General features: G+C 42.5%; 1 protein-coding gene across 3 annotated transcripts; it reads right to left on the reverse strand.

The window, feature by feature from the left end:
* Positions 1–7,172: 7,172 nt before the first annotated feature.
* On the reverse strand, positions 7,173–23,735 carry MFAP5 (microfibril associated protein 5). Of its 3 annotated transcripts, XM_043440365.1 has the most exons (11): positions 23,592–23,722; positions 23,044–23,103; positions 21,495–21,530; positions 18,525–18,569; positions 18,011–18,043; positions 17,600–17,635; positions 16,009–16,038; positions 15,002–15,089; positions 14,022–14,095; positions 11,951–12,319; positions 7,173–7,184 (listed from the first exon to the last, which is right to left on the reverse strand). In XM_043440365.1, the coding sequence occupies exons 2-10, from the start codon at positions 23,099–23,101 to the stop codon at positions 12,207–12,209; spliced, it is 513 nt and encodes a 170-aa protein (XP_043296300.1). In that variant the 5' UTR covers positions 23,102–23,103; positions 23,592–23,722; the 3' UTR covers positions 7,173–7,184; positions 11,951–12,206. The 3 variants fall into 3 exon arrangements, with proteins under 3 accessions (XP_043296300.1, XP_043296302.1, XP_043296301.1); XM_043440367.1 differs by lacking the exon at positions 7,173–7,184 and having other exon boundaries at positions 11,901–12,319; positions 23,592–23,735; XM_043440366.1 differs by lacking the exons at positions 7,173–7,184; positions 16,009–16,038 and having other exon boundaries at positions 11,901–12,319.
* Positions 23,736–24,519: the final 784 nt, after the last annotated feature.

Consider the following 24,519-nt stretch of genomic DNA (forward strand, 5'->3'; position numbering starts at 1 on the left):
TTTTTCTCACTTTACTGCCAGCCATATTACTGAATTTCTCTGGGGTATGAAAAAGTTGAGGGACATATACAGGAATTACTCAGCCTCTGCTGTGCAGCTGCCCAGAACTTACTGAGGTTGAAAGAACACAGAAGCATTCATCAAAAGCCTGGGGCTGGCCAAAGGTCTAAAAAAAGAGTTATTTTTGATAGGAACATTAACCAAAGCTTCATTGACCACGCATATACAAGAAAGAGTGAAAAAAGTTAGGTTTTTGTAATCAAAGACAGGAAGACTTGGGTTCTATCTCCACCATTTCATAGTGAACTGTCTTTGTGGGTTGCCTGCTGCCATATGTTATAGTTTCCCCATGTATAAAATGTGAATAAATAATAGTAATAATAGCTAACCTTTTTTGTGCTCTTTATGATAGGCTCTGTGTAAGCAAGTTGCATGTATTATCTCATATAAGTCTAAGAGGAAAAAATTTTATCCCAATTTTCAGATGTGAACGTTAAAGGCCAAAGAGTTGGAATGCTTATCTTAAGACTGTTAAAAGTAATTTCTAAGAATAATTTATTTATTGTTGACTGTACTGGGTCTTTGACTGTTGCTGCAGTCTTTCGCTAGTTGTGGCAAGCAGGGGCTGCTCTCTAGTTGTGGTGAGAGGGCTTCTTGTTGCAGTGGCTTCTCTTGTTGTGGAGCCCGGAGCACCAGCTCTAGATGTGTGGGCTCAGTAGTTGTGGCTCCTGAACTCTAGAGCACAGGCTCAATAATTGTGGCCCATGGGCTGAGTTACTTTGCCGCATGCGGGATCTTCCCAGACCAGGGATCAAACCCGTGTCTCCTACACTGGCAGGTGGATTCTTTACCACTGAGCCACCAGGAAAGCCCTTGTTAAAAGTAATTTAAATAAGTGGTTCTGCATGTGGTCTAGTGCATGGAAGGTATTCGATAAACAACTGTTTTGATAAAATAGTATCTTACAGCATCTGAAAGTATTAAGAAGATCAGATACCTTAAAAATATAAATTATGATCATCAAAGTAATCTGCTCCCATGGTTCAAAGTTTCTGATAGTAATAAAATGTGAGTAATTTTGAGGTTCTCATACTCTGAGGTTTGAGTAAGTGTATAAAATTGCATATTCCAGTGTTTAATCCCTACAGATTTTGGAGTCATTCTGGAGTACAGCCCAGTACTCTGCCTTTTTGACAAACACCCATTAATTCCAAGCAGGTGGTTAGTTTTCATTGGCCTAGAAGACCTTCAAGGTCTTCCCCAGCTCTAAAATTCTGTGATTGTGTGACTTTATGTACTTCTGAAAATTTTGTGTGTATCTGTGTGTGTGTGTGTGTTTGCTTGCTTGCTTAATAAACAATTGAAATGCCAGGGAAAATGAGAAGTGCTTCAAATAACGTCTTTCTCTTTGTGGTCATTCGGAAAACCAAATTCCATATTATTTGTATGCTCAGTGATGCAGTATAAAGAATGATGTGATTTCATTGACTGGTAGAGATAATTTTGATTAAAATTAGCTCTAAAATGAATAAGGGATAAGTCCTGAAGCAAGGACAGCAGATTAAATGTTACTTGTAGAATTGCTATTCTCTATTCTTTGACTACTCACCAACCATTGTGAGTAGTCGTTGGTATCAGATCATCCTCTCTTTAGGAAGTCCTGGCATCATATTGGCACATTCTTCCTCCTCAGTTCTCACCTTTTTTGAGGGTCTGTAGTGATCAATGCCTTACATTAGTAATTCCACCACTATTCATTAGGTCACACTGCTTCTTGATTTAACTAATTTCAGGATCTTAGAGAGCTGAGAAACATTTATTTGACATCAACAGCCCCAGATGCCTTAGTGAGTGTGTGAACTGGGTTTCCTCCTCCTCCAAGACCTCCTTGTTTTTCCTCTCCCTCAACCCATCCTCACGTGGACTAATTATACCATCAAGAGGTCTTCACTTTGTCACAAGAAGGCAGGAATCGTCAACTTCCTTGGCATAGTTAGAAAGTCATTCAGGGCACTCAGCACTTTGCTGACATTATTGAGCATGATTCTGCTCCCCAATGTCCTGGTTACTGATTGCTTTATTTCATTATTTTTAATTTTTATTTTTTGGTTGTGCCGAATGGCATGTGGGATCTTAGTTCCCAGACCAGGGATTGAACCCACATCCCCTGCATTGCCAAGTGGATTCTTAACCACTGGACCACCAGGGAAGTCCTGTCCTGGTTACTTTAGACCTCCATCCACAGGTTCCTTACAGGAGGTACTGCTACAGCATAAAAAGAAGTAGAAGTTGCTCGTTATTAGTCATTTATGTCCCATACGATCACCTCAAAACCTGATTATGGCAGACACAAAAGACCACATAGTGTATGATTCCATATATATGAAATATCCAGAATAGATAAATCCAGAGAGGCAGTAGACAGATTGGTGGTTACTCAGGTGCTTGAGGGAGCGGGGAATAGTCATGAATGCTTAATGGTTTAGGACTTTCTTTTTGGGGTGATAAAAACTTTTTGGAAGTAGATAGAGGTGGTAGTTGAACAACAGTATATGCACTAAATGTCACTGAATTGTATATTTTTAAATTAATTAAGTTATGGCTGTGCTGGGTCTTTGCTGCTGCTCTTGGGCTTTCTCTAACTGGGGAGAACAGGATACTACTCTCTGTGATGTATGGGCTTTTCACTGGAGTGGCGTTTCTTGTTGCGGAGCACAGGCTCTAGAGTAGTTGTAGGGAAGGGCTCAGTGGCGTGTGGAATCTTCCCAGACCAGGGATCGAACTCGTGTCACCTGCATTGGCAGGCAGATTCTTATCCACTGGACCACCAGGGAAATCTGAATGGTATACTTTATTTTTATTTATGTGGATTTCACCTAAATAACAAATTTAAAAATACTGATTAATTTGGAGAAACCTTAAGGATCTGAAGAGCTGGAAAAAGCATGACAGTGATGGGTATCCTCTCAGCTGTCAGTATGTGTAAACAGAGGAGAAAGCCCATAACTAAGAGAGGCAAAGGGGATACATTCCCTGGAACAGAGGAGAGCGAAGAACAGGAGTGAGGAATTCAGGTGCACAGAATAGGTGCTTACAGGGAATTGAAGGCTCTGGGCCAGGCTGTACAAAACTAGGGCATCTCTCTGCCCCTGAACAAGAGAAACCAGTTTGTGGTATAGATGGAAGCTCTGCTTTATCTTTGATCAGAAATCAAACCTGGAAAGAAAACCAGAAAACTGGTGCCATGGCAGGAGGGGAAAGTAGAAACAAGTTGAGTAACCGACATGACTCATCTACTTGGTAGGGTCAGGATTAGCAGCCATGAGGTTGAGCTGCAGAGTTTGTGCTCAGAATCACTTTCTCTATTGCCCAAAGAAACCATGATTAAAACTATTGACCACTCAGCCAACAAACTGGTGCTCCGTCCTTCTGATAAGAGGGAAAGTATGGCCATCTTGGGCTTTTCTCACGTTCTTCCTTCTAACCAGGTTCATGGTTCACAATCCCTGGCTGTCCCCACAGAATTCCAGTGTGGCACAGATCCTGGGTAGTGTATGTGGTGTGTGACAGCAAGGGTTGTCTAGATTCACTCACAAACCTTCTTCAGCAACCAAGGAAATTACTTGTGATTTCTAAACAAGACGTTTCTGAGTTTTCCTTTTGCAACTGAGTGAACATTATTAACTTAAGGTTTAGAACTTAGTTCAGGCATAGTTCTGCCACACTTTATCCAGTAAGTAGATGGGTCCCTTCACTTTTCTAAACCTTGTTCCTTATCTGAAAAACAGGAATACTGATCCCTCTGCTGTCCACCTCAAAGGGTGGACAAATGAAACAGTGTTTGTTCAGACAAACACACACACCCCTAGCCAAGCAGTAGGCTCCATTAATAAGTGGACTTCTTCCCAAAAGTTCAGCATAGGGAGCCCAGGGCCAGGACATCTCTCAAGGGTGTTGGTCAAGCTGTACAGATTTTTGGCCAGAGAACCTACTCCATCTTCAGCCAAGTTGTGCTGAAGAGGCTGTTCATGACTTGCCCCAAACAGCCGAAGCTTTCCCTTTCTTTCGTGGATGGTCGGGAAGATAAAGCTTCCTGGCTGAGAAGACAAGACAGCTGTGGTTATGGGGGTTACACTGCATGATGCATGTGTCCAGGAATAACCCCCAAACTGATGGTGTACACCTGCCCACACTGCAGGTGTGCACTGCATGGGCACAATCACAGCAAGGGCTGCATTCCCAAGGCCAGAGGTGAGATCATTAGTTTTGCCTATTTGGCTCTGGACTCCCTCATGGGCTGTGGCCCTGTCCTGCCCTCTGGTGCTTGCAAAGGTTGCAAGGTGTCTGGTTGTTCAGTGCTTGGGAATGCCACACAGCCCCGCCCATCCTACTTGAACTCCAATCCTGAAAGTTTGAGCATCAGAGGCTGACCCACCAGCTGCTACTGCAAAAAAGACCCTGCTCTGCCCAAAAGAAGATTTTAGATGCTGAAAAAATCAAATTTAAGTTAGGAAGGTCAAACTGTAGAGAAAGTAGCATTGGTGGCATTGTATACCCTTAGCAGGTTTCCATACCTCTCCAGGCAAAGGCTACTTCATGAGGGTCATTTCACTTTGGCCTTCCCTGGTGGTTGAGATAGTAAAGAATCCACCTGCCATGCAGGAGATCTGGGTTCAGTCATTGGGTCAGGAAGATCCCTTAGAGGAGGGCATGGCAACTCACTGCAGTATTCTTGCCTGGAGAATCCCATGGACAGAGGGGCCTGGTGAGCTACAGTCCATGGCGTCACAGAGTCAAACACGACTGAGGTACTAACGCACATGTATACACACACACATCTCACTTTGTCATGAGGGAAAGAAGAAAGTCAACCTACTCAAGGACAGTTAGGGAGAAATCAAACGGCTTAACTAGGAAAAAAGTCCCTTAGTTTTATTAAATACACAGTAGTCTTACAGGTGAGAAACCTTTGAATACATGACCTTGTTAATCCTCAGAACCACTCCTAAGGCAGATGTATTGTGACCAATTTACAGTTATAACAGGTGATTACCTTAGGATCACACAAGGTGAGTGTGATATCAGGACTTGCCCAGAAACTGGTATCAATTCTTCTATGCCATTTAAACAGATAGGATGATACAAATACACATTTTATTATGCCTAGAACCACACTGATTTAGATTTTAGATGCTCTGTGTTTGGATGGTGTATCTTTTTAGTTTGTTACATGGCAAGAGAAAAATTATAATTTAAAAAAAATTTTATTTATTTGCCTATTTTTTGGCTCTGCTGGGTCTTCGTTACTGCTTGGGCTTTTCTCTAGTGAGGCCAGTAGGGTCTACTCTCCAGTTGCAATTTGCAGGCTCTAGGATGTGCGGGCTTCAGTAGTTACAGCACGTGGGCTGAGTGGTTCTGGAGCACAGGCCCAGCAGTTGTCGGGCACCGCTTAGTTCCTCTGAGGCATGTAGGATCTTCCTGAACCAGGGAACCCACGTCTCCTACATTGGCAGGTGGATTCGTTACCACCAAGCCACAAGGGAAGCACAGAAATTATTCTTGTCTTGTCATTAGAACATAGGGCGATTCCTATAGAACTGTAGTTCTATAGGAAAGGCAATATGTGATTTAATTATGAATTACTGTACTTATAATTAATTGATTGATTGCACAAAGGCTGGTCATTTGATCCCAGGTAGCTAATGGCACAGAAAAGAGCACAGTTGTTTAACTCTCAGATTTTAGCTCCCCTTCCAACAAACAATAGGTTTCTCTCAATAGCCAATTAAGGAGCTGTCATACATATTTAATATGAGCATTTTTGAAGTAATTTTTGTCTTTAGCACTTTGGTTTTAATGTCATATTACACATTTTCATAAGCTTATTTGTATTTATATTATTTTCCTTTCCCCCTCTGAATTTCACTCATTTTCAAGAATGGCATTTCTGTACAGTTCTCACTACCCTTCATTGTAGCTCTTTGTGTTTGACCTTTTGGGAAAGGCCGAAATATTAGGAAAACATGCAATGACATGATTGATACCTCAATGCCCCCCAATCCCATTTTCCTTTAAAATATTTACCTGTACCTGCTCAAAATCACTATTTTCTTTAATTAAAGAGAATTTCTTTTTGGCTGGACTGGGTCTTCGTTGCTGTGCATGGGCTTGCCCTCATTGCCACGAGTGGGGTCTACTCTGTAGTCGTGCTCAGGCTTCTCATTGCGGTGGCTTTTCTTGTTGAACGGAGAAGGCAATGGCACCCCACTCCAGTCCTCTTGCCTGGAAAATCCCATGGACGGAGAAGCCTGGTAGGCTGCAGTCCATGGGATCGCTAAGTAAGAGTCGGACACGACTGAGCGACTTCCCTTTCACTTTTCACTTTCATGCATTGGAGAAAGGAAATGGCAACCCACTCCAGTGTTCTTGTCTGGAGAATCCCAGGGACGGGGGAGCCTGGTGGGCTGCCGTCTATGGGGTCGCACAGAGTCGGACACGACTGAAGTGACTTAGCAGCAGCAGCTCTTGTTGAAGAGCGTGAGTTTTAGGCGCACGGACTCAGTGGAAGCAGCGCACGGCTTAGATGCTCCGCTGGCATGGGGATTTTCCCCCATCAGGGATCAAACCTGTGTCCTCTACATTGGCAGGCGGATTCCCAGCCACTCGGTCACCAGGGAAGTCCTCTATTACTTTTTATAATGGTTAGGGGAGGAGGTGAATCTCACACACATATATGAGATCATCCCGAGTTCAGTCCTTACGGATGGGTACAGAACTATGGTAATGTACTTCCAAAAGCTCCACAGTATAGATACATGGCTGGGTAAACACACAGCAGAAAGGAAAAGAGAATGAAAGAGAAGAAAACCTGAGACAGAGAAATGAACTTAGAACCTGTGGGTTAAGAAAAAGCTAGAATCTTACTGAAAGTGATTGGACAAATTGAAAGAAAAAAAAAAAACCCAGTTATCAGTTATTTTTAAAACCATTGAAGGTTTGAGGTGAAGCGAAGCCGATTTTGTCAACAGGAAGCTATGGTACACGCTCTACATTTCTATTTATATAAACAACATTTGCTTTTCCATCTTAGGTTCTGCCCAGAAGTTATCGTCTGACCGCCACTTCTGGCTTCGGTTGACTGGTTTTTAGAAAAAAAAACAAACTGTGACCACCTGTTTCTCTCTCTACCACAGAGAAAGTCAAGTCACTTTCGCTAGTGTTTGGTTAGTGAAAAGTGCTAAGACACACAAGGATTTCAATTTTTATTAGAATGTTGTATTTTTTAAATTAATTTATTTATTTTTGGCTATTCTGGGTCTTTGCTGCCGCTCGGGCTTTTCTCTGGTTGCAGTGAATGGAGGCTACCCTCTGGTTGCAGAGCATGGGCTTCTCATTTCGGTGGCTTCTCTTCTTTCAGAGTACAGTCTTGAGTACAGTCTGAGTAGCTGTGGTGCACAGGCTTAGCGACCTCGTGGCATGTGGGATCTTCCCAGATCAGGGATTGAACTCATATCTCCTACACTGGCAGGTGGATTCTTTACACTGAGCCACTAGGGAAAACCTGGAGTGTTGTATTTTTAACCAAATCTTTGTCTCCCAGAGTTCGCCTCGCCAATGTTCACTCTACCCTGTCAGGTTCCAGATGGGTTGGTATGGAACTCAGACCCTCCACCACACTTCTCCCAGACAGATTTGTGAATTTCCACCTTCTAGCCTCTGGGTTCCTCTTCTCTGATGTCAATCTCTTGGCACTCTGCCATCCCCTTCTCCCCCTTCTCTGGTACCCTTCCAACTTCTCTTTCTATTCAGCTGTGTCTTTTCAGTATGTTCCAGCTGCTTCTGTACAGAAGGAAGCAAAGTTGCTTGCACCTTCTGATCAGGTGTAAACATCAACTTTCGCCACGAGCGCCAGGCATCGTGGAGGGGGAGGAGTTTGTGGCTGGTAACACATACTGCTCGGGGACATCAAAAGAAAGGTCCAGAAGTGGGGAGACAGCTTTTTTACACCATGAGTCAAATGAATACTTAGAGAAAGTGTGCAAGGAGCTCTTTTTAGAGAGTAGGGTGCACATTTGAATCTCCAGAACTTCTTCATTCAAAGAAGAAGGAGAATTTACTTTAGTCACATGCATGATATGATGGGGGAAAGTTAGGTTCAGAGCAATTTTGGGAGAGAAGACAAGAAGAAAACATTTTTTTTTTAGATGAGGTGTACAGGCAGCTGAGTCTGTCTCTTCAAGGTGCCAGGAAGAGATAATCATCACTGCCTAATGATACTTTTGCAGGCATGCTCAGTCATTTCCGACTCTTTGCAACACCATGGACTATAACCTGCCATGCTCCTCTCATCCATGGAATTTTTCAGACAAGAATATTGAAGTGGGTTGCCATTTCCTTCTCCAGGGGATCTTTCCCACCCAGGAATAGAACCCATGTCTCCTGCATTGGCAGGCAGATTTTTTGCCACTGAACTACCTGGGAAGCCCAATGATACTTTTACCAAATCTTTTATTTCCAACATTAAATATCCACTGTTTCAGTTCAAATAAATTTTTTTTTTTTTTGGCCAAGCAGCAAGGCTTGCAGGATCTTCGTTGCCCACCCAGGATTGAACCCCAGGCCTTGGCAGTGGACTTGGACTCCCATGCATTCCCTCAAATAACTCTTTCATCAGAATAGAAGTTCCTTGCTTAAGAAGGTTGTCATTTGTGTTCACCAGGAAAAGAATAATATTAATACCATAAAGAGTAAGATGTTTTCAAATCTTTTTCTGGAGTGGACCAAGGAAGGAAAACTAGAACACCAGGGACCTGAAATGGGCTGAGAGTAAACAGCAACAAAAAGGAAGTGAATGAAATTTTTAACTTTTTATTTAGTTTTGGAGTATAGCTGATTAACAATGTTGTGATAGTTTTAGGTGTTCAGCAAAAGGACTCAACCACACATATACATTCTCCCCTAAACTCCTCTCCCATCCAGGCGGCCAAATAACTTTGAGCAGAGTTCCCTGTGCTATACAGTGGGTCCTTGTTGGTTATCCATTTTAAATATAGCAGTGTGTACATGTCCATCCCAAACTCCCTAACTATTTCTTTCTCCAATCCTTGCCCCTGGCAAGCATAGGTTTCTTCTCTAAGACTGAGTCCGTTTCCATTTTGTAAGTTCATTTGTACCATTTCATTTTAGATTCCACATATAAGGGATGTCATACCATATTTCTCCTCTCTCTGACTTACTTCACTTAGCATGGCAATCTCTAGGTCCATCCATATTGCTGCAAATGGCACCATCCTTTTTAATGGCTGAGTAATATTCCATTGTATATATTTACCACATCTTTATCCATTCCTCTGTTGGATGGGCATTTAGGTCCTTCCATATCCTGCTTATTTTAAATAGTGCTAAAATGAACATTAGGATGCACTTATCTTTTTGAATCAAGGTTTTCTCCAGATTATGCCCAGTAGTACGATTGTTGGATCATATGGTAGTTCTATTTTTAGTTTTTTAAGGAACCTCCACACTGTCCTGGCTGTACCAAAAAGGTGAATGGAATTTTGTAAATGGGGAAGAGAGGAAAGAAAACTGGAACCAAAACTAACCTCCCGAAACTGCCCTGGGACTGTTCTTAGAGCAAAGTTATGAGAGAAAACAAGCCTTTGTAATGGGGAGGAAAGCAAGGATGGAAAGTGAGTTAGAGGTGTTGCTTTCCACGTGGAGAAGAAGACAAAAAGCAGAGGACATCAGAATAGTGAGAAATAGCAAAGTACAGGAATTTGACGCAAAAGAAAGGGTAAAACATGAAACTGCATCCAGTGAGACCTAAGGGGACAGAAAAGAAAGAACTTTCTGGAGAACGGAGGAGTGGGCCACATCTGGGGGAGAGTAAACAAGTTTGTAATGTTGGAGAACCAGTGGTCAAGGAAGGAGGAGAAGATGGAGAAGAGCAGAACAGAGATATGTGAGCAATGCTGCTACTCAGCTTTCAAAGGGAGATAAAAGCCCAAGTTCAGGTCTTCTTTCTAAACATAGAAAAGGGAAATAGAGGAGACCACTTTCCGCTGAGAAGGAAGTTGGAAATTTTTTTATTTTAAATGTTTAATTTGCAATATATACAATACTGGGATTGGGGTGCTTTCCGGTGGGAATGCCACCTCTCAGTCAATGTGCAGTAAGGGTCAAGTTCATGAAGAGATTCTTTAGTGGTTCTCAGAAACGCGGTGCCTTCTGAAACCTCTCTCCATATCCATGGACTCTGTCGGTCTGTATACAAGTGCATCTGCTTTGAGAGACTGGGGAAGGATTCTGTGCTTCAAGGGTTTTCCCCTAGTATTTCTCTTTAATCAGTTGTGCAAATCCTATTAAACTAAGCTGCTTCTTACAGCAAGACTCTAGTCCTCATTTCCTCATTGTAGTTCTTCTGCAAAGTGGAAGGAATCCAACCCTTACTGAGTGGACTTCTGCCACATAGAACTGTCTCAAAGTCCCTTAGTTTCTATCTGAATTCCACTGGCTTTTGGGGAAAGGTACTGTGTTATTTAGATGAAAGCATCCATGATATTTAATTTGTCACTCATAATATAGTTTTGTTCTATGACATTGTGGACTGTTGTCCTAATATAGAGTATTTCTCTTGTAAAGCAGACGCAATAGAATTAGACTGCATCTAGGCTTCAAGAAATATGAATAATGCATTTAAATCTCATCATTGAATGAAAAGAAACCTTTGAATGAACATAAATTTCTTTCATATTAAAGATGGGGAAATTAAACCGGGGCTTAATAATGATGGAAACTGACTGATCTGAGTTTACCTAGTTCATGCCAGAACCAGGATAAGAATGCAGGTTGTCTGAATATTGTGTTTCTTTTACTCTTTTCTGTAAACCATCAAGTATACTTTATACTTGCCTATTAAATTTCAGGTCCATATTCCCTTCTTCAGCCCCCAGTCAGACTATTCCAGAATCCATCTGCACGATAATCTCTAGATTATAGTGATGAGGATGAAAGAAGTAGCAACAGCTCCAGGAACTTCAGAGCAATGATCCAGTTTCACATTAAGCTAATTAACTTGTGGAGGTAGAGGTGGGCTAACCCCATTACTACCACAAAGAGTAACTATGTAAGACTTTCTAGCTCTGCTTGGTGATTGAATAACTAACGGCATGCAAAACTGAATACCTTTATACCTGGTGTATTCCTCTCTCTAGCCTCAGCTTCTGAGCTTAGCAGAAGACAACATTTTGGGTCTTTATAATAGGACTGAATAACTCTTGTCTCTGGAGTACTTTCTAGAACTATAAATTTACCATAATCCTTCTCATAAAGAGAGCATATAAAGAAGCTGAGCCCCGAAGAATCGATACTTTCTAACTGTGGTGCTGGAGAAGACTCTTGAGAGTCCCCTGGACTGCAAGGAAATCAAACCAGTCAATCCCAAAGGAAATCAACCCTGAATATTCATTGGAAGGACCGATGCTGAAGCTGAAGCTCCAACACTTTGGCCACCTGATGCAAAGAGCCGACTCATTGGAAAAAAACCCCTGTTGCTGGGAAAGATTGTAGGCAGGAGGAGAAGGGGACAACAGGATGAGATGGTTGGATGGCATTACTGACTTGATGGATGAGTTTGAGCAAACTCTAGGAGATAGTGAAGGACAGAGAAGCATGATGTGCTGCAGTCCATGGATGTAACTGAGTGACTGAACAGAAAGAGGACATACCAGGCAAAAGTTAGGACAATCCAGCAAAATAGTAGGAGTAAAGAGGACCACGTAAGTGAATGGAGAGTTAATCTAGGAAATGCTTGAATGTAAAATATTGACGGTCTATGGTTAGTTGAGATTGACAGTGATAACATCTTCCCCCCTAAGATCTATCTCAAACAGATTCAGTAGTTAATATTTTTAATAATTTTATTCAAGTTTATTTTCTCTTGACATTGTACATAGTGACACGTTAATCATTTATCTACCAGGTCTATGATACGGAGAAGCAGCAAAACTATGCAATACTACAAAAACTATATGTTACGTACTGAAAAATGACAGAAGCGGGTAAAAAAAAATGAAGAAGTAGGGGCAAAAGCTAGACATTGCAAAGGGATTGGTTTAAGAACTACTTATGTCTATGGGTTGGCTGACAATGGTTGGACAAGGAGTTCCCTCCCACCCACACATTCTTTCCTTCCTCTTCCTTGTTGATCACAGACCACTGGGTCCCTGCAAATTCACATTGTCACAGGGAGGAAGGCGGAAGTAGTTGGAGCGTCGGAGTCGCCTTGGGGGCAGACCAGCCTTCTGACGGCAGAGTTCATCTAGAAGAGAAGCAGAGCATGCTGAGATGAGAATGTAGGAAGGTGGCCAGGGCTCCAAGAGAAGAGAAGAAAAAGGAGACTGCAGGGTGGTGCAGTGAAAGGGTTGAAGAGAAATAGATCAGGATTAGAACCTGGGATCCACCACTTACTAGTTATTTACTCCCTACCAGAAAGATTCTTGACTTTTCTGAACCTCACCATCCTTTTCTGCAAAACAAGCATTGAAATACCTGCTTCAAAAATGTAGTTGAAAATGAAAGATTGGATGCAAAAGAACTGAGCACAGGTGGTCAGTAAATTTTAATTTCCTTTTCACACCTTGCTCCCAATTCTTCTAATTGTGGACTTATTAAACAGCAGGGGAACAAAATGAGGTCCAGTCATTCAAAAGTGTTTACTGTGTGCAAATGGCTAACTTTAGCAAGTCCCCCGAGACACTTGAAAGTGCCTCGAGTCCCAGATACTCATCCTCAGTGTCAAGGTGCTTCCCTTGCAGGTGGCTTGCAGAGCCAATGAAGGCAAGGGGCAAGTTTCCTTCTGCGAAGTTAAGTACAGCTCTTACTCAGAGGGGGTTGGTGCAAGGCCGGCAGCTGAGTCAGAGTGGCTTTTGCATGTGGTGACTTTGACGACGGTAGCCATCATCTGGGGTTGGGCCAGGGGAAGGTGAGAAATAGTGTTTTCACACCATGCATAGTGTCTAACCACACATTTGGACTCTTGTAATTGTTTTTTTTTTTTTTTTTTAAATAAAATCTTTCTACCTTGCTCTACTTCTGAAATAACACAATAAGCAAGGGGAATGGTTCTTGGAATTGGTGGACTATTGAAAAGGTAGCCAGTGTTCAGCCAATGTCCAAGTGATTTTTTTATGTATCCAAATGTTATTAGTGGCTTTTTCTAAGTTAGTGGCTTTTCCCCTCCTGGAGTTATGAACATGGCTGCAGGACTAGTAGAGACTGTTATTTGTAATAGTTGACTTGGCCTTTCATGTCTGATGAATTATCTTCAAAGTAGCAGAGCATCTGAAAGCACTATGTATATAAGAGAAGTTAGGGGTTTCTGTCTAGTTGGAAAGAGATTTAGTGGTGCTTTCTTAAGGGTTATCAATTTTTTAGTGTTAATAATGGAAGATAATTACTTTATGATGCTGTGTTTCTGCTATACAACAAAGTGAATCAGCTAGGTATTTATTGTTTAGTCACTCAGTCGTGTCTAACGCTTTGTGACCCCATGGACTGTAGCCTGCCAGGCTACTCTGTCCGTGGGATTTCCCAGCCGAGAATACTGGAGTGGGTTGCCATTTCCTTCTCCAGGGGATCTTCACAACCTAGGGATCAAACCCAAATCCTCTGCATTGGCAGGTGGGTTCTTTATGGCTGAGCCACCAGGGAAGCCCAATACGCATTCATATGTCCCCTCCCTCTGCAGCCTCCCTCCCTCGTCTCATTCCACCCCTCTAGGTCATTACAGAACACAGCTGAGCTTCCTGTGCTGCATAGCCGCTTTGAGGGTGATGAATATACCAAACATGGTGCTTGCTTTATATTGTTTATTGCAGTAACTAGGTGGAGCAGGAGCTGATGGAAGTCTAAAGAGAGCAGCCTAAAGCCCTCCTTCAAAGCCAAATCTTGGATCTGTTAGCACCTTGCCCCAGTTATCAGTTGCTCTCATTATTGTTCCTTCCCATCAAAGCCGGTCTTACCTTTCATAGCTTCGTGTTCTTTACAGACAAGACGGGAGCAGATCTCATTGTTGATGACATACATACGCCGTGAACTGCCATAGATCCAATGTCATGGTGCAAGAAGGAGATGGAAAAAGCATTGAGAGGGAGAACTAGCCTCGGCCTGAGATGCCTCTTTCAACTCCTGGAAATACCTGGATTTCCTTAAGTATCTCAGACTTCTCACTCCCACCCCCACCCAAGTAGTGTAGAAGATAGAATGCTATCGATCACTTTTGTTAGTTACAACTTTGCACATTCCACCTTCCCACACTACTCCCTACTATTTTCTACCTTCACACTTGCATCTTCAGCTCCAGCCCATTTCTCGGATGTGATAAATTTGATAAACCAGTGTTTCCCTCATGACCATCCTTCCTCCAGTACTCACCATCTTTGCCTTCAGCATCTACATTTGTTAGTTAAACTGTTCCGTGTGCCTCAATCCAGACTCAAGGTTCTTTTTTTCTTCTATCATAATACACTTCCCATTACTTATTTCTCAGGTCTTAAGTCTATTTGCTTTTTTTTTTTAAGTATTTTTATTTTTTTTTAAAGTTTTTTATTTTGTCTTGGGTAGAGCTCATCAATAATGTTGTGATAGTTTCAAGTGAACAGCAAGAAGACTCAGCCATAATATACACGTATCCATTCTCCCCCATGACATTGAGCAGAGTTCCTTGTGCTATACCCTAGGTCCTTGTTGGTTCTCCATTTTAAATACAGCAGTGTGTGCATGTCCATTCCTCACCTGTATTCTTCCTCAGCAACTGTAAGTTCATTCTTTAAGTCTGTGCAGACTCTAGGTTCTAATTGGCACCTTCAGAATAGCTAAAAGGGTGATGCTTAAAACTTCTGCCCTGCTACAGACTGAAATTCCAGAGTGGGTGCTCATTAAATAGTTACTGGCATGAAAGCGCTATCATGGGTGGCTCTCTGGGTGATATGGGACCCTTTACCTGGTGAAGCATATCTGATGGAGGCATTGCTTGATTGGCCGATGCACGGAGTAGAGTCTTGTGCAGGCGAATTTCTCATCCCGGCACTCTGAAGATACCCACCGTAAAAAACACATGGTTAGAGGAATGGAGGAGGGGAGAGAGAGCTGGGAAAACCTACAGAGTAGTCTCTACAGAGGATCACTGTAAGCTGGGGTATGTTCTTCCTGTAACCAATACAAAGCAATAATGCTGCTGTTTAGTTATGTCCGTCTCTTTGTGACCCAGTGGACTGTAGCCTGCTAGGCTCCTCTGTCCATGGGGATTCTCCAGGCAAGAATACTGGAGTGGGTTGCCATGCCCTCCTCCAGGGGATCTTCACGACGTCAAACCCAGGTCTTCCACATTGCAGGCAGGTTCTTGGCCAGCTGAGACACCAGGGAAGCCCACAAAGCAATAATAGATGTTGGCTAAACAATGAAATTTAGGTGCTTCCCTACCTGAAAGGAAAGAGAATAAAATAGTCCCTGTGGGTTCTTCTAGGAAAAAGTCCTTCTAGGGTTAGACAGGTGGCAACATGAAAGATGAAATGCTAACAGTCATATTCTGAAGAATTTGAATTCTAAAGTGGGTCACTATTTCTCTGTTCTGGTGGTTTTTAACCCTAGCTGCACAACAGAATTATCAGTATGTTAGAGAAAGCATGACGTCTACAGTAATGTTGAGTCCTTGGTCACTTCCCGACCCACTAACAAACAGATTATGTTCAAAGTTAGTTTATGGAGAGAACTGTTCTGGGACCATGCAATAGTGGTCCCATCTTTTCCCCATGACCTTTAGAACAGGAACTCATAGACAGTGAGGTAGGGTGGGAGGGATATGAAGAAAACTACAAATATTCTTTGAGAAAGAATTAGAAATAAAACTAGAAGATGTACCAAGTATTCTCATAAGAACAAAGAGATTAGGAATCTCCAGGAAGAAAAAAAAAAAAGCTTAAGAAAAAGACAGGCAAAAGATAATCATACCTGTGGTGGTATTTTTGTCGTTGAGTGAGGCTGAAAGGTGGAAATTTTATTCAGTTATTACTGGTTCTAGAAGTCACTGCCCTGTAACTGTCATGTTGCCTTACTTGAGACCCACATGTGTGCTCAATCATGTCCAACTCTTTGTAACCCTGTGGACTTTAGCCCACCAGGCTCCTCTGTCCATGGGATTTTCCAGGAAAGAATACTGGAGTGGGTTGCCATTTCCTTCTCCAGCGGATCTTCCCGACCCAGGGATCGAACCTGCATTTCCTGCATTGAAGGTGGTTTCTTTACCACTGAGTCACCAGGGAAGCTCCAGTCCTAACCTAGGGGCAAGTTAAATACTGGCTGAATTTGTAGAATGGAGAGTAAGTCAAGGAGTAAGTCAGGGAGTTACCTGTAAAATGTTATCGGAAGGGTTGCTAATAGGATACTATAGGAAGAATGCTAGCCAGGTGATCTCATCTATCTCCAATTTCTTTTTTTCTGCTCCACTGGGTTTTAGGTGCAGCATGCAGGACCTTCGCTGGGGCATGTGGACTCTTAGCTGTGGCAAATGGGATCTGCCTCCCCTACTAGGGATCGAACCCAGGCTCTCATGTTTTCAATCGCAGGTTTATATGCTGAGAATTCTCAAACTTCTATGTCTAGCTCAGAACTTTGTTCTAATAAGCTCCAGGTCTACAAATTCAACTGCCATTTTGTGGAAGAGCTCATGGATTTTTTTTTTTTTTTTTAAGATCATTTCATGTCTCAAACTGCCTTCTTTCCCTTCACCAATTCAAAATGTTCAGTGAATGGTGCTACCATCCACCCAATAGCTACCATCTATCTAATAAAAAACTGGACTTCTCTCAACAGTCTCCGCTCCCAGATAGCTCATTTCTCTCTCATACCTCTAACAAGATAATTCAGGACATCATATTTTATTGGGCCTAGGCAACAGCGTTCTTGCTGGCTTTCCAATTCAATAATCTGCTTAGAACTTTCCTTTGCATGAACTGTTCTCTGGCTGATTTTCATTTCCATCCTAAGCCTTTGCCCATATTGTTTTCTTTACCTGAAAGCTCTTCACCTTTCCATTCATTTGATTCACTTCTATTTGTCTTCCAGGAGTCAACCTAGTCAATGTGCCCTTCAGAAAAGCCTTTCCTAACTCTTAATACTGAATATAGTCAAGGACTCTGAGATTTCACAGGTTCTTTTGCTTGATTATATATTTTTGGTGAAATTGAATAAAATTGTCCATTCTTTTGTCTATCTCGTCTATTAGACAAAAGATGCTTAGAAGAAAATCAGTTTTGTTCACCTTTACCTTTACCCATTTGATCTTGGAAACTTGGAGAAAAAAATCAAACCTTGGCAGTTTGTGTATCAAACCACAGTTCTTGCTTGTTAGGGGATCAAACATGTCATTAATTTAAATCAAACTGTTACAGGTCATTAATTTACATTAAACTGTTGGACGAAAGTGCTGCATAACATGTGGTCCTAATTAGGGTTCTTAACCAGCTGTACTGTCTTCCATCATGGGTGTTGCGGGAAGCCCAGAACAGCCCCTGTGGCCCTGAGGTCCCAGATCTGCACTCACCCAGGTCATCGGTGGAAGGCTTGATATCAGCCAGAACTGAAAAGGCACAAAACAGTGATGTGAGAAGGGTTCCGGGTTGACAAAGGGGAAGGCAGAGTGCAGGAGGGAGAATGTGGGTAACAGGAAAAAGCTGAGGCAATGGCTGGGTTTCTATAGTGTGTTCAGGGAAGAGAGTTCATTGAAGATAATTTTTTTTGAGTATTATTTGGCCTGTTGACATTGGAAGTCTTTATGTATGTTTTTTAAAGCTGTGAATCCACTTTGCTTCCTCTTGTTTAGAGTGCCAGGAAGCAACTTTTCTTTCATCCCCTTCCCAGTGATAAAAATTATGAGATTAATTCAAGAGCTAGAATAAATACTGTGACTATTAACATGAAACGTGCCATTTTTAAGAGCTGGGGTGAAACCTACCTGTTTCATCTGTAGCGGGATCATTCACCAGATCTGCAAAGATACAACGGATGCAGGGAATGAAAAATGCAAGCAGGAAAAACAGCAAAGGAAAAAGCAGGGTGAGGCATGATGACTCAAAAGGAGGCAAGATTGAAGTGAAAGAATGCAGACTCTTGGGGGGAAATATAAGGGACTATCACAGAAAGAAAAGGAAGCGGCAAAAAAAGCGGGCATGTTTATAGCCTTGGTGGCATCTAAGATAGACAACAGGGCTCTGAATCCATCTCTCTCTCTTTTTAAATAATATTTATTTATTTGGCTGTGCCAGGTCTTAGTTGCAGCATGAGGGGTCTAGTTCTCTGAGCAGGGACAGAACTTGGGCACCCTGTATTGGGAGCATGGAGTCTTAGCCACTGGACCACTAGGGACACCCCTGAAACTCTTTTCTAGTCTTCCTCTTTACTTTATACAGACATCATCCTGAATCCTTCTATCCACAGTGTGACAGCAAGGAAATAAAAGAATATCTTACTAGGATCTTCTGTGAATGTTTCTGAAGTCACTGTGGTCACATCATCTGCATAAAAACAATCAGAAAACACTTTCTGAGCATTCTCTGCCCCTCATCCCCCACCCCTGCACTCCCAGGAAGTGAAATTGTCAAGCACAGAAACCATCATGTAGTAAGATCCTAAAAGGATTTTTCTTTGTTTCCCAACCAAAGTCCTTTCCCCTGTAACCCAAACAAATGTCACACTTTTCCTACTCCCATGAATATACTCAAACAATCCTAACCCTAGACTGTCCCTTTCCCATTGTTCTTATTTAGAGGAATGAATGAACTACATGGCCATCAGATTGAACTTTGGTTCAGCATTGGACTGCAAGAATGACTTCATCCTAACAGATAATAACCAATACAGCTAGTTAGGGATTACTATGAGCTTGCTTTACAGATGGTAAAACTGAGCATCAGCAGAATAAATAACTCATTCAAGGTCATAGAACTTGTTGATAGTTATTATGGGTTGATGACCTCTTTGTGATACTTATTTAAATGAAAATTGTCTTTCTCAAAAAGACTGATTTTTTTTAATCTTTTGACTGTGCTAATGGGCATGTGGGATCTTAGTTCCCCGACTAGAGATTGAACTGGCACCCCCTGAAATGGAAGTGCAGGATCTTAACCACTGAATCACCAGGGAAGTCCCCAGACTGTGATTTTTGACATGCATGATTTTAATATTTTTGGATATCCGTCTGATGATACTCTCTACACAGTACTCACAAGAGGTTACATTGGTCGTTTTCTGATGCTCACAGTGATAAGTGAGGTAGAAAGAGAGGACAGGAGATGCTTTGCTATTGATCCTTGGAAAGTAAAGACAAAAGGAGAAGTAAAAAATGGTCCAGCTCTTAAGATGGAAGCTATTTGGATAAACTAAGAAAACTTCATCTGAAACTGTACATAACAGCAACTCCTGAAACAAAGAGTCTCTGCTTTAACAAGCAACATAAAAAAGCAGTGTGAAGAACTAGACATTTAACAAACATCCCATCTGTAATGAACCTTCACTGTAAAAGGCTTATAGTCATTATTGGTTTTATCCACTAGAGGTCAGCAAATCCACATAATACTTTGCCTTGAGGTCTGCATACAAGTGTCAGATTTACAAACTGGTAAGAATAGCATTTTTATAAAGCATATCAGAGTTACTGATCCTTGTACTAGAAGCAAAACACAAAACATTTTAAAGGAATTTCCCCTGTTTATTCCTCACTTCATCTTTTAGAAAAAAATTCCAGATAGAGAGGCATCAGATGGGACAGGAAACTTTTACATTGTTTTAACACTTTTTAATATAAGCTTTCTTCTTTCAGAGCAGATTTTGATAAAAGGAATTCAAGTTTACTCCAATCCCACAGGATAAATGAAAAATCACTGACCCGATTCATTCCAGAGGCTGTAAGAAGGGATGGATTTTCTCCGGGGTGTAGCCAATTCCTGTCCTGTTTCCATTTCTCTCCAGCTACATTCCAGTCCAACCACTCACGGAAATAGAGGAAGCAGTGGATGAACGAAGGGTTTGAGAATATCCTAGCTGTGTTCTTAGAATTTCAGGCGGAGTACTACTTTTCTGTATATCCCTCAGTTTACCCATCTTTTCCATGAGCTACCTCCATAAAAGCTTTATTAAGGACTTAGGAATGTTTTCTGAGAAGGAATCTTATGGAGAGATTTTCATCAGCTCTTAAAACATTTCTGCTCAAAAAGCATCACAACGTCATAAAACAGGACTGGACCTTAACCAGCCCAAAGAAAGGAATTTGGATTTTTAGTTGTGCTAGTGCTGGGATTTCCCAGGTGGCTCTCGTGACAAAGAATCTGCCTGAAATGCAGGCAACATGGGTTCGATCCCTGGGTTGGGAAGATCCCTTGGAAGAGGGAACGGATGCCCACTCCAGTATTCTTGCCTGGGAAATCCAATGGACAGAGGAGCCTGGCGGGCTACAGTCCATGGGGTCACACAGAGTCAGACACAACTGAGCATCTGAGCGCAGCACAGCACAGGGTTGAAATAAAATCTGGTTCAAAAACGTAAGGATTCAGACCAGAACAGAGAAAATGTTTTTCTGTATTTTCATTTCTTCTACCAAGATGCACAGTAAGAAATTATATTGTGAGCCAGTATACACATATAAAACTGAAACAAGAGTAGAGATAATACTTTACTTCTGTAGTCTACTTGCAGGGTACTCTATTTTTATTTATCTTCTAAGAAATATTTATTTTGGCTGGGCAAGATCTTAGTTGCGGCTCTTAGGATCTTTAGTTGTGGCATGGGGGTTTTGGTTCCCTGACCAGGGATCAAACCTGGGCCCCCCTGCACTGGAACCATGGAGTCTTAGCCACTGGACCACCAGGGAAGTCCCCAGCGTACTCTTTTTATTTTAGTCTATCTTAACTCGTTAAAAGCACCAGTTGTGACCTACTCATTATCTTTTGACTCATTAAAGGGTTATATACTGTAGTGCCCTCAAGGGTTGGGAAAAGCAAGAGAAATTATAATTATGTTGGTGCCTAAAGGCAACTGCAGATGTTGAATCGAGCTGAAGGAAGTGGATCTTTGGAAGCCAAAACTTAATGGATTCTGTCTCATTGAGCCACGATTTCTCTACAGGACTGGGAAGATTTCTTTTTCTGTCTGCATTTTAGTTTCTCCACTCTTACATAGATAGGAAAATTCTGTTAGGAGTAGTGGGCGTTATCCGAGGGTGTGGAAATGAGATGGACATAGAGGAGATTTGAGTGAAGTTATTTCAGTAGTGAATGAGCAAGTTTTATGAATGGGATGACAGGATTATTGACTTCAATTCTATTATTTCACACACCTTGGCAGTGCCACTCTGTATGGTATGACAAATTCTTGGAACTCTAATCATTTGGCTACATTGTCCTGATAAGAACCCCAACAGAGCCTAGATCCGTGTGATCACCTACCTCCTCGCTGTCCGCTGACCCCTAGGGGTGTCCGGCCTGCACAAAGGAAGGAGAAGTATGTGAATGCGTCCAGCTCTATGCCACATAAAGCTTTTCTGAGATGAACCAGAAAATGATGGGAACATTGCTGTACTTTACCTTGCCATGTTTTATTTCTCTTACAGCTCCATACAGAAATAGGCAGACTGTTAGTGCTACACACCGACATGGAAACACTCAAAGGCAGGAGACTGCTGAGCACAAAGGGGAGCTCTGCTGGGTCCCGACTCAGGAGGCCTCTTGCTCTCAGTCCATCCAGAAGGGGTGGGGTCCTGGCCCACCCACAAGGCAGCAGCCCTTCCTGATGGCCTGTCCTTCCGTCCCCACAGCCAGCCCTTCCAGCTACACTACTGTAAAAGGCCCAAAATGATTATCGCACAGTCTGTGTTTGGCAGAATAAGAAAGAAAAAAAAAAGTAGGATTTTTTTTTTTTTTAAAGTCCAAGGTTCACTTTCTGTGGCCAGTCGTCTAGTTCAGTTCTGTGCAATCTATGAAGGTCATTTTCCTTTTGTCTATAGAGGTGGCAACATCTTCTGTGTGCGTGTGAATCTGTTTGTGTGAGCCTGGTGCTTGTGTTTGTTAGGTTAATATATCCCCACTGTTTTCCTTCGCAGTTTAAGACGTGGTGTGTGCTCAGTCACTCAGTCTAACTCTGCGACTCCATGGACTGTAGCCCATCATGCTCCTCTGTCCATGGGATTCTCCAGGCAAGAATACTGGAGTGGGTTGCCATGCCCTCCTCCAGGGGATCTTCCCAACCCAGGGATTGAATCTTCATCTCCTATGGCTCCTGCATTTCAGGGCAGGAAGATTCTTTACCGCTGAGCCACCAGGGAAACCCCTTCTTCATGGTTTAAACTTGAGTTTCTTGTGAGGTGGTCCTTATGTCTGTGTACACAATTGTATACATCAGCTTCTCCTTTTGTTTCTTTTGGGGGGGGGAGGGGGGCGGTACTGGGATCTTAGTTCCCTGACCAGGGATTGAACCTGGGCCATGGCAGTGAAAGCACTGTGTCCTAGCCACTGGGCCACCAGGGAATTTCCTCCTTTGGTACTTGTTTCCCTGTTTGTATATTTATGATAGTGACCCTCTTGGTTAATATGCATTTGTGTGTATCTTAGTTTTGCTTTAATTCATAACTCTCAGGCTGCCTTCCTCCAGATCTGAGGTCATTTCTAATCACACCCCTCTAACCGCAAAGTCTGTTCTTCTCTTCTCTCTCTCTCTCATTTTTTGGTCATGTTGCAAGACTTACAAGACCTTAGCTCCCCAGGCAGGAATTGAACTTAGGCCCTTGGCAGTGAGAGCACAGAGTCCTAACCAGGGGACTGCCAAGGAGCTCCCCATGTCCTTTTATTTCTCTTTAATGGGCAATTCTAGAATTAAGTAGCAAGCATCTCTCCTCCCATTCCCCTTCAGCCTCCTTCCATCCTCCCTCTAACATACACCTCCACCCACCTCTGAGGAGCTGACATTTTAGGGAGAAAAGGAAAAAAGGTAGGGACTCACCAGAGGACATGATGAGGGCGGTGAGAAGCAGGAGCACTTTGGGTCCGAAGAACACCATGTCTGACAGGTGAGTGGGGAGAGTGGAGACTGATCAGCACTTCCGTTCCAGGCAAGCATATCTGTAGGATGTCTTGCTTCCCCAGGTCTTTCCCGCTCCCCCATAAGTCTCAGACCCTTCCTCTCTTTTCTTCCAACACTTCTTCAAACTCTCTTCTGTGATCATTTGCCATCATTCTCATCCCTTCTTTCCCAGCAAGTCAGGAAACTTTATACTCTACATGGTTCATGATGGGCCCCCCATCCACCCCATGGCCTCTTTAAACCCTAGTATCTAAACTTTTGTTTTGATATTTGTAGCTTTTTTTTTTTAAAATAATATCTGCTCATCTTAGTGTCTCCTCATTTGAATTCCATGGATAATTGGGATGTCTGTTCAATTCTAAATCAGTGACATTCTCCATTGCCTGCTTCCAGCCCTTTCACACACACATACACACACACACCCTCCCTCTGTCTATTTAGGGTTTTAGACAATCCAAGCCACTCACTGTTGATGGTTCTCTGCTCTTTCCACCGAGTCCTTGGGTTGTTGAATGTGTCTCTCTCCTCTGTTCCACTTTGGCTGGGGAGTAAGATGAACAGGGCCACTCCCTGGAAAGGACTTCGAATTTGGCCTACTCTGAAACAATGAGATGAGGGAGAGCGAGTAAGAGAGAGAGAGAGGGAGGGAGGGAGGGCGGGAGGGAGAAAGCCAGGCTAGAGGAGTCTGATTCAGTGCTACTATGATGCTGGGAGGAGAAGGGCGATGGGGCTTTGCAGTCACTCACACCCTCGTTCCAAATGTTATGATCACACTGCTGAGAGATGGTGCTGCTCCCTTGACGGGTTGGCTCAAGCTCATATATGCCTTTCTTCCATGAACCACCATCTGGCCCCAGTCTCACTTTGTCCTTGGGTTACTTTTTACCTAAAGAGAGGAGAAAAAAAACAAACCCGCGGAATCCGTTTCTGTGTCTCTGGCTGTCTTCCATATTTGAATCATTCTTCCAATCCCCTTTCTCACTTTTGTCTTTTTAGAATTCTACTCCCTCAAATTTCTTTGTTTCTTTGTGTCTCTCTCTTTTCTTTTCCTCTTTTCTTGACCTGCACATTTAGCCTCCCCCCGCCCACCCCCATAATCTCATTTATTGCCACATCCAAGCAAACACAGACACCATATGAGTTTTGTCCAGAAGGGCTGACTGTCTTAGGGTTGGAGAAAGTTAAGAAATATAGGACCCTCATCCTTTTGTAATGTGGAGGAGCTCCATGAGAGAAGACGCCAGCCTTAGGCTGTCTTTTGGTTTTGTTTAAACTTATGTTAAGAATCTTGGTTTCTGGACTCTTGAGGACAAAAATGCCATCAGAAGGCCAACAAAAATTGGGAGCCAAGTTCATTCTGCTTGCTTTATTTCCTATCATATCACGTAATATGTA

The sequence above is a fragment of the Cervus canadensis genome, chromosome 21 (assembly GCF_019320065.1).
Source record: "Cervus canadensis isolate Bull #8, Minnesota chromosome 21, ASM1932006v1, whole genome shotgun sequence".
NCBI lineage: Eukaryota > Metazoa > Chordata > Mammalia > Artiodactyla > Cervidae > Cervus > Cervus canadensis.

Excerpts from the sequence above, each read along its gene's own strand:
- MFAP5 (XM_043440365.1), bottom strand. The coding sequence starts at position 23,101 with ATGGTGTTCTTCGGACCCAAAGTGCTCCTGCTTCTCACCGCCCTCATC. Across the intron at positions 17,636-18,010 it reads TCCCGCTACAGATGAAACAG|TTCTGGCTGATATCAAGCCT; the intron begins GTAGGTTTCACC and ends GTGCCTTTTCAG. Across the intron at positions 14,096-15,001 it reads CATCAGATATGCTTCACCAG|TTCACGGCGTATGTATGTCA; the intron begins GTAAAGGGTCCC and ends GATCTATGGCAG.